This window comes from Musa acuminata, chromosome BXJ3-5, assembly GCF_036884655.1.
Source record: "Musa acuminata AAA Group cultivar baxijiao chromosome BXJ3-5, Cavendish_Baxijiao_AAA, whole genome shotgun sequence".
NCBI lineage: Eukaryota > Viridiplantae > Streptophyta > Magnoliopsida > Zingiberales > Musaceae > Musa > Musa acuminata.
Window position 1 is genome coordinate 7,823,567 of NC_088353.1, and position 10,671 is coordinate 7,834,237.

General features: G+C 37.2%; 1 protein-coding gene across 1 annotated transcript; it reads right to left on the minus strand.

The window, feature by feature from the left end:
- Positions 1-1,821: 1,821 nt before the first annotated feature.
- On the minus strand, positions 1,822-2,497 carry LOC135638568 (14 kDa proline-rich protein DC2.15-like). Its single transcript, XM_065151736.1, has one exon. The coding sequence runs from the start codon at positions 2,416-2,418 to the stop codon at positions 2,035-2,037; it is 384 nt and encodes a 127-aa protein (XP_065007808.1). The 5' UTR covers positions 2,419-2,497; the 3' UTR covers positions 1,822-2,034.
- Positions 2,498-10,671: the final 8,174 nt, after the last annotated feature.

A 10,671-nucleotide genomic window follows, 5' to 3' on the forward strand; every position in this document is an offset into this window, starting at 1 on the left:
TTCTCTTAGAATATAGAATTGCATAAGTGCTCCCAAGGCTGCGAAAACCCAAAACCCCAAAAGAGTGTAGCGGCCCTAGCATACTTAACCACACAACTCAGACTTGTCCTAGCGCTTCTAAGACTAGACTGCCAATAGGACTTTCGCTGCTGAACCTAAACCAAACCCATCCATTTATCCGATTTTGCCTTTTGACATATAGTAGAATTTCTTAGTGATCTATGTTCTGTTTTATGGGTGTAGCATATTATGACTTTTTAGTTGGAACCTGACTTTCCTTATTACTCACCAGCTGCTTTGCTGCCCTGACTTTAGAGTTTGGATTCTATGATCTACTACTTCCGCTTAATCTATATGCACTGGTCGTACCCTAACTGTTCCCTTCATACTAGATGCACTGGGGCGTACCTTACTTCTTATTTGTATTCTTTAAATTATAACTCCTTTCATTCTCTCTATTATGGGTTCGAACCTCGATACCGGTAGCGAAATTCCCTTCTTTCTTGTTTCACAGCTTGTAGACACTGCTCCATGCTTATAGTACCCATTTCATTATCGATTTCTACTATTGATATTGTAGTTTCATATTGGTATACTGTGTATTCTGTATTTCAGTCTGATTGGGCACTGGTGAATTCCCTGTTGCTTGTTAAGGTATTAGAGATAGTAGCGGTAGACTTTGTTAGGGGATATAGGTGTACTGATCGGTGGAAGCAAGGATGCAACTACTAAGCATAGGCATAAAAGACAGTAGTGCCAGACCTCTTGTTGCAGTTGTGTTTTAAGTAGAGAGAATAAGGTCGGATAGCGGAAATGGATGCTCAGAATTGGGTTCGGTGCTCTAGTTTCTAGTGGAATTCCTTGTTTCTATTTCTCGTATATGTATCACACTATATTTCCTCATTATTCAAACCACAGCATTGGAAGAATGCTGATATATAATGCTTAACCTCATACAATATTACACAGCAATGTCAATGCAGATGTCTTTCGAAAGCAGTGCAGGTGTCTGGTGATGGTCTCTTAATGCCCTCAAGGTTGAAGTTGTTCCAGCAAATTGTGCAGCATTACTATGTAATAGTTGATGAATGACGATTGTACCGAAACTAATGGCAGCGTACATAAACTTGTCCTTCTAATGAGCCTAACATTTATGAATCTAATAAAGCAACCCACAGCAATATAATGGTTGGAAACTAGAATCAGAATCTTCGATTTATGAGAGGGGAAAAACACATTCTATTTTGGATTGTGACTTAAAAATTGCATAAATATATTGATCTTCTCTACTATGAATTTTTCAATATATGGAAAATAGGTTTGGAATATCAGATTCAGATATTAATATAATCCTCTAAAGAGAAAATGTTTATCTATGGAATCAAGTTTTACATAATACTTTCTTTAGCTTGTATTATGAATTACATCTTTAGAGGATTATATGATTTTAATCCTCCTCATGTGCATCTCAATGATTTTAACTTGTATATATAAGGTATGGACAAGTATGAAACTGACATGTCTCGTCCTTGCCTTTTAAATATTAGGTTGTCATCTACATAACATCTGTCTTAATAATAATAATAATAATAATAATAATAATAATAATAATAATAATAATAATAATAATAATAATAATAATAATAATAATACGAGATCTTGGATGTATTATATGATATTGAATCACAATTCCAACTGATAATATTTGTCTTAATCAAATATTTGTTGTCATTGCTTGATTCCTCCGTAGCATGTGCATGCAGATGGAGCATCATATATATGTAAGCAGAAAATTCATATTGAATCAATAGTCTCATGATATCTCACACAATTCGACAAGCTTTGAATTAAGAAAGAATAACTGGTACATTGCAGCAAGGTTCAAGAACAGTACTGCACACCAACACCTTGTCAGACTTCACTCACACTCTCGTCCTGCTGCTCCACATCGAAAGCAAATCGAGGAAGAACCCAATCAAGTAAAGAACATGAAGGTACGTAGCACAACACGGGAAAGGGGTTCGACGATGGAGATCAAGGGCACTGGAACTCAGCGGGGGCCTTCTTGCCGCAGTAGTTGAGGAGGAGGCTGAGGTTGATGGGGAGGTTGAGATGGACACCGAGGACGTTGGCCTTGAGCGCAGTGCAAAGGCACACAGCTGCCTCGAGGTCGACGAGGCCGTCGAGCAGCGTGCAGCACTCGCACGGCTGCTTCGGAAACTTGCCCACCCCGAACTTGATCAGGCCGTTAAGCACGTTGCCGCAGGCGGAGAGCTTGAGGGCGTCGACGGGGCACTTGCCGTGGGAAGGGCTCGGGGTGGGTTTGGGGCAACCGGTGTCACAAGCACTGGTGAGCGCGAAGAAGAGGAGATTGAGAGTGAGGAAGAGGGCAACTGATGCTGAGGCTTTGGACGCCATGGCTGCTGCTGCTGCTGCAGTCTGCACCTAAATGAACTGATACCGATGCTGCTAATGATCAGTGCTTGTGATGGAGTTTAGGGTTAGGGTTAGGAGAATATATAGACAAGGAGGAAAGGGAGGAGGGAGAACGATGCCAAAGTAATCCATGTGAATGATGAAACCAGTGGGTGAGGCTTTTTAGCTGGCAACAGTTCTGATGGATCGCAGGAAGCCAAACCGCATATGGAGTCATTATCAGCTTGCTCGGTTTGAATCATCTTACAGCTGCATGCATGGCTTGTTTTTACGTGTTAGTTTTGTGCAACTTCATCATTGATTACTGATGCAGCGTCGTGGCACCGCTGGGTTTATGTCGGATATATGTATATATATGTGGAGCCCAATGCACATGTATTTTTTAATTACAATATTTGTTTGTTTGAAATTAGAAATTCAAGGTTTTGACAGTATATATATATATATGAAGGTAACGGTTCGGGTGAAACCGGGAAAAATACTCAACCTAACCCTAAATAATAAAAAAATCACAATAATGTGTGGTCTTCTCTTCCAATTTGACGTGATATTGCTTGAACTCCTCTTTGTAGCCCTAGCTTACTCTTCGTGTATACTATTCACCTTAGCATCTTTTATCTGTCTTCCATCTCTTCCCTCAACACAAAGTGGCCACTAGTGGTGTTCAAATCGTTAATCTGAATTGAACTAAATTAAAATTGGTCCAAACCAATTTAAAATCAACTCGATCTGAATCAGTTCACTAATGATTCGATTTTGAAACTATGAATGATTCTAATTTGGGGATATCCTTCTTTGGTTCGGTTAATCCGTTCTAATCAAATTAAATCAGTTTTAATCTAAAAATAATAATCTAATTGAGTTTACCATAAGCCATTAATCGACTCAAATTGATTAATAAAACCAATCCAAAAATCTAATTTTACAAATGACATATGTTCAATTCTATAAATCTTACATTGGCATCATCAAGCTTCAAGAAGAGTAAAAGCAACGATACATGATGAATACAACTTATTGATCTAGATGCCTCAACCAACATTGATGTTAGCCATCTTAACGACACAATTACAAAGATGAAATTATGAACTTAAAAACTTTAGCTTTTACAACCTTCGGTTTAAATCGATTAATCAAACAAAAAAAGAGTATCCTTCCGGATTGAAATCATTTATAATCTTCAAATTTAAATTATTGATGAATTAGTTTAAATCGAAATGGTTCAATTGATGTTCAGTTTAGTTTTCCAATTTGATTTGAACACTCTTACTACCGAGGCTCCCAAGTGCTATCCGAGACTCACGAGGGAGTATGTGAGGGGGAATATTAGGGTATGCTCTTTTGCTTTCAAAATTTTTTAGCAACGTTACTATTGGTCAACCATCAAGCAAGATGCTGAAATTATGTATATAAAAGCTTTCGATAGTTGAGCTAACTCTCCTTGATATAACTTAGCCCTTTGCATAATGAGGAGTAGACATTTTGAAACCTTTTTCAGCCTCGTGACAAAGGAAATATTTGATTATAAGAGTATTATTTCACAAAGTGGGCCGAAGCTGAATCTTTAGCCTCGAGAAGCATGTTAAGGGTTTTATCTGGAATAATATAATCTTCTGATTTAGGGTCCCCCGAGCATTAATCACTAATAATAAAATACAATTCAATAATGCCAAGTTAATAGAATTTTATATTTCTTTAGGGATCCAACTAAAGTTCAACTCAATGGCACACCCTCATACCAATGTCTAGGATGAAGTAACCTATTGGGCTATACTTGAAGACATAAAGAAGATGATCTTGAGTGTCAAGGTGGACAAACTCCCAAGTATCCTATAAAGATACCAAACCATCTTAAAGGCCTCTATAGGAGAATCACCATTCTACCTCACATAAAACAAAAGTTGTACTTCCAATCGAGCTAATCTTGTTGATCTTTTGAACCCAATATTTTTTCAAGGGGGGTACGGAGGTTAAACTCAGGACTAACATAGACTTGATCAATGAACTTAAAGCCTAAGTCCATCTCAAAAACTTAACCTACAAATGATCTATGGCTAAAACCTTCAACACAAGGGTTCGCCCTCATCGGTTGAAGGAAGGAGACTTAGGCCAAATTTAGCAACCTAACTCATGCCAAAGGCAAATTGGTATTAACTTATGAAGGGTTATATCAAATTTCAAAAGTTCGATTATAAACTTACAACTCTGGACAGTTAGTTGGTCAAACATCCCTAGAGCATGACACATCTCATACCATAGGAAATATTAGCCTTAAATTTATATATTCATTTGTGATTGCAATAAAATTTGTAAAGATACTTAATTCGAAAAAAAGAAGTTTTTCATTTATAAAAGTCATTACACCATCCTCAGGAAATCTTACATGTCAAAATAAGCATCCTACATGAAAAAAGAAAAAAAAAAGTAAAGAAAAGGTTGATGAGCCGACCCCCTCTAAAATTTTTACAATATTATCCTCGGGGGGGTGGGTTGACAATTGGAGGATCAACCAACTGCTCAAGAGCCATGGCAATTAGGGCTTCTTTGGGCAGCCCAAGTTCCTCAACTGTTGGGGTGTTGGCAGTCTCTGAGTCTGCTCATCCATCTCAAGTAGGATCCCCTCCATCGAAGCTGACTTCAATCGTACCTCCCTCCATGTAAGAAGTTATCTCACTCCGGTCATTGATACCATCAAAGCTAACCATGACAACCTTGCTATTGTTGTGGTGCGAGTCGATAGGGTCTTCAGGGAGCTCGATGTTGGGATAATCATGCTTGGATCAAGAAATTATAAGATTATAACTGAAGGCAAAGGAATTATGTCCCAACCTCTATAGTCTCATTTTGAAGCCCTTGAAAGTCTTATGCTTTGCCACCCTACGAGCCTCCACCTCCACCTAGTGTTTGTCAACTTCCTTTAGAGTTTGAGCCATAGTCTCTTTGGCACATTAGAGGTTATCGACTTCTATCTTTAAGGCTAAGTTCTCCTACCTATGGTGCCTGACCTTTGCTTCAGCATCCAACTTTCAGTGATACTCCTGGGTAGCTTTCACCTTTGCCTCCTGCCTCTCATCGCATCATCTCTTCCCGCTATCACAAATCAATTGTGTCCACTTGGAACTTGTGTTACATCTCCCCCATTGGAGCTCAGAGTTAGGTTGACTCATCCTCCACCCGAGGCTTCTTGATGACCATGCCATCTTGCTCATCGAGAAGTTTAACTTCAAGTCACTAGTGTGATCAAGGATGGAGGTCATGAGTTGTTGATGTTGTATGCAATAAGCTTGAGTTAGACAAAGTCTGAACCAATAAATAGATTGGAAGAAGGTAGATATTTACCATGACCAACTCCTTATGCTCTTCTAAGAGAAGGTCCTCAATGGACCTCAAATAAAGGCCTTTGGCCAGGGTCGAGTGCAACAAGTACTAGTTCCCAGAGGTGGTCTCCATTGAAACCTCTCATGGCCAACTAGCATGTGTCACATGCCAATTTGAGGTGTAGATGCATCCATCATCCTCTAATGATCAACCCATTACCAACACTGATAGTAATTCCATTAGATCAATAGAAACTCTAACACAAATATGGATGATAGGCCATCATGAGTGGTCAAAGGTCTTGTTCCTGAGTCAAAGGGAACTACTTGTTACTGTAGTTACTAATTCCTCCCTTCACATAGTTCCTCTTATCAGGGCTCTTCTTAGTGGGTTTCGTGTAATGACCCCTAAAGTGAGGGGAGTCAAATCTTCATGAGCCCCTAGATCATCGGGTTTCCTGGTTATGCCTTCATCAGCTTAGGGGAGGTGGAGGTCGCTTTTGCCCAACATGAGTGTCTAATGCCCTCCTCCCTTTAGCAACTAGTCGATGGGTTCTCAATCGACCTCTTCTTTTCTATGAGCCTTTGATAACTCGCATCCTCGTGATATCGCCGACTTGGTGTATCCACCGCATTAATAAATAATAAATTTTAAGATAATTTCTTGGAGATCCATGTCTATAAAAGAAAGACTAAAGGTCAACATCATAAAAAAAAAATCATCTTGGCAGAGTTATCAATGGCTTACCCTAAGGAGGAAGGTTGAATCCCACTGTAAAAGACCACTGCTCACTCATTTGAAGGAAAGTAGTGGACTCGAATGGGGCTAGAGCAATTCTTCTAAATAGCTCTTTTTCCTACCTATGCAATCTTGAAGCCACATTGGAAAATTTATAGGTGGACCAATTTAAGTCAATTGGTTATTTATTCCTTAAAAAAACAAAAAAGTATCTTTTCTTCCGACCCTTGAAGGAAGTTAAAGCCCCATGACCCTAACATTTGGGTTGGGTAGAGAGAAAGTATGCCAACCCTTTGAAACATAAGCTATAGCAAGCAAACAAAAGGGTTAGCATTGTGGTAATATGAATCCTTCCACATTCCCTAACAAACGTCATAAGAAAGAGCTATGAATTCGATGCCATCTAGATAGGAGAGAACTTCTAGAAGCTAAAAACCTCTATAAAAAATGGGTGAATTGGGAACTAAAGTCTTGCCTCTAGCATGTCTGAGGACATGCAAAATATATGACACAACTCATAAGGTTGATCACTTGACTGAGTAGGCATCAGCTCGAACTCAACCGATATATGATAGGCTTATAAGAGAATCTCTAAGTCGGAAGCCTCTAAAACTGAATCCAAATTGAGGGATTACCAAAAGTGGTAGAGTCACATTGCAAGATGAATTCATCTTTGAAGGGACAACCTCTATTGGCACAATTAGCTCAGTTCTTTCTAAGGGTGAAATTCCATCATCCACATCAAGGACACTGATGGGATTAGTGTTTTATCTGAGTCCAAGGAATTAGAGTTAGAGGAGGATAAAGATAACATTTCAAACTTACATTTATTGAGATTTTAGCATCGACTATGATATCTAAGGAAAGCAAACTTGTAAGTAGATTTGAAGAACAAGTGTTGCTGTAGGTTATTATTTATAGGGGCAGAGCCTAATACTTCCACTACTCAACTATCCGCTCACCTTTCGAGCACCTCAAAGAGAGGGTGGGACATGGCACTATCTAAACGTCTATGGTTACATGGCATAATCCAAGTGACATAAGGGTTATTTGGATCATCATTCCTATCTCGTCGAATCCTCCATGGGCCACGTAACGTGGTGTAGAATTTAGTCACATCAATAAAATTGTAAGTAGTTATGGTGCATGATCGATTATCAAATCATGGTAAGATCATTTAGATTCTCCCACCAACCAAGAAATGACCATCATATTGTGCACCACCACTCTTGATCATGTTGGTCCATCATGCATCTTGGTCATGTTGACCTATCATGCGCCACCACACCCAACTGTGTTAGCCCATTGTGTGCCATCATGCTTGACCATGTCAGCCTATCATATGCTATTATGCCTAGCGGTATTGATTTATCGCACACCCATTGTAAAGTTGAAAACAGATGCCAGCAGAATAGTATTTTCTAACCAAATTTCACTGCGCATGACTCGGGAAGTAGGGTCATGTGTTATGGTAAAAAATAATGTGGCTAACATGTTAGTCTCACGTAGTGATGTGTCAACCTTATCCTAACATGTTGCCTCTTGATTAACAAATCAACATTGAGTCTTCATTTCTAAAACTTTGTATTAAGGGCATAATAGTCATCGAAGTCTCATAGATGTAATCCATGTGGTTGACCCATAGGCGACGCATGGCCGATATGTTGGTGACACTGAACTGACACATAAGCGATGTCTAACTGACACATAGGTCACCTGTCATTATCATATGATCTTATCGAATGAATAACAGTTCGACAATAATCACGATTGATCATGCACCTAATATTACACGAGTAGCGTAATCGATAGGAATGATAATTCAACACAAGTTGAAAACAATTTATATATATATATATATATATATATATATATATATATATATATATATATATATATATATATATATATATATATATATATATATATATATATATAAGGATCTTAATGACACCTTAGGTCATTCTCTCTTGTTCTACTTATTGGACCCGAAAGTTAAGTTGAATCCGATTCATTTAGCATAAAACATGTTTTTGTGGATAAAACATGCCTACAGTATACCAAGGAACTCCTTTAGACGTTGCTATTTTATTTTAGCTTATCCCTTAAGTAATTGGAAATTGAAGTAATCTGTGAATTCACTGCTTCAAAAAAAAGTGCATTGCCTTGTCTTGTTTATGAAGGTCAAAATTTTATTTTGACCATGATGTTGAATGGTGACGACACGCAGGCAACCAGGACTGTGGAGAGTTGGAGGAAGATCACATCCTGAAGAGGAAGCAGAAAATGATGTATGAACTAAATTTATGATAGGACCGCCCGAAACCAAAAAAATTCATCTAAAGGACGCACTGTTGCCTAGCTTACTATACCATGGCGATTTTAATTTAACGTTAATTAGAGGAGTGAAAATATAATTAAGGACGGCTATGACAAAGGATTAGAAATATTTTACATTTTTTTTTGTGAATTTTATTTTCCTTTTACTCATGACGTTTAGGGGTTAAACCACCCACTTGAAAGGAAAAGAGAAAATAGGAAGGTCAAGAAAAAGAAGAAAGAGCTTTGGGCAATTTTTTTTTAATTTTTTTTGTTTTTCGGGGAAAAGCCTCACATTTGGGATCAAAACCTCCTATCCATTTTGTTTGAGAGCCCTTTCTTAACAAGTTATTTCACTACCAGAAAAGAAAGCTGATTTTTTCTAACCCTATTATGTTAGATCAGTTTTTCAATCAAATCTGTCCGATATTAAACCAAACCGACTACATTATTTTGGTTCAATAATAAAAATATTATTATATTATTTATAGAAGATGTTAACTAATTTATTCCTAGGTTTGAATTTTACTTTTTATTAATTATCCTTTGTAATTCTTGCATAGTAAATAAATACAAATAATACTACAAGATTTTGTGAAATACATAAACCTAAATATAAGGATGAGTAAAACAAAAAAGTCAAATTCACTAAAACTCTCAAATAAACGAAACCTCAAAACCCATAATAGAATTGATAATTAAGGTTAATAAGAACTTAAATTAATTGAGACTTAAGTATAAATCTTATTTTAATAAATAAAAATATGATAATCAATTTGTTCTTGCACCTACTTGACTAGAGAACTAGTATCACTCAATTGGGTTTGGATATATAGACGTTTTTTTTTTAGATAACAAAAGTATCGAATTATCGATAAATTTTTATATATATATTATTTTTTTAAAAAAATTAACAATACCTTTTTTTGCATAATGCATAAAATTTTCTGACCAGCTAGCCTTTTTTTTTTTCCATTTCCTATCAACTGGTTCATCGAATAATCAGTTTAATTATAATATTATTATATAATATACTTTCAGTAATATTATAAAAAATATTATAACGTAATATAAAAATACTGTAACTATTCACCCTATGAAACTTAATGTAAAAACACAACATCAGAACTAATTAACTCTATGGATTGTTCACCGTATGAATCAATCCATAAGAAATAGGTATTCACAGAGGCAAAAAAAGGGATGCTGTTAGAGAATTTTGAAAATAAACTTATTTTCGATAATAAAAGGAATTTTATAATTTTATAAATGGATGGCCTGCCAACATATTAAGTGGAAATAAAAGGACGACAGATACGAGACTTTTGCGGCTAAAGTGGTCCAAAAGCTTTTTAGCAAAAAATGAAAAAAAATAAATAAATGTTTTAATGTTTTTAAAAATTATTTACATTGACAGGTATACCACAGTGTCACAGTGCCCATAACGGTCCTTCTTTCAAACCGCATCGATCACAACAAACCTGGCGGTCACCACTGATGACTTAATATATAAATATATAATATGAAAATAAAATAAAAAGAACGAATAAGAGAATAAAGTTTCTGGAGCCACAGATTAATGACCGACGGATGGGAATCCCGAACAGTAACTCACTCCTCTGTCTCGCTCGAGCCACCAAACAGGGAATCAGAATTCCAATTCCCTAGCCCCTCCTTCTGAAAACGGACGCGGGGGACCACAAAGAAAATGACTGCGTTTTCGTAAACGGTGTCGGCGGTAAGATAGGCGATCCAAGCCCTTGCTTTTCTCACCGGCTTCGAACGTCTCTTACCGGAACAAGCCAACTCGCTCGCTCACTCTCTTCCAAAACAGATAAATTAACGCCCCCCCCCACCCAC

Excerpts from the sequence above, each read along its gene's own strand:
- LOC135638568 (XM_065151736.1), bottom strand. The coding sequence starts at position 2,418 with ATGGCGTCCAAAGCCTCAGCATCAGTTGCCCTCTTCCTCACTCTCAAT.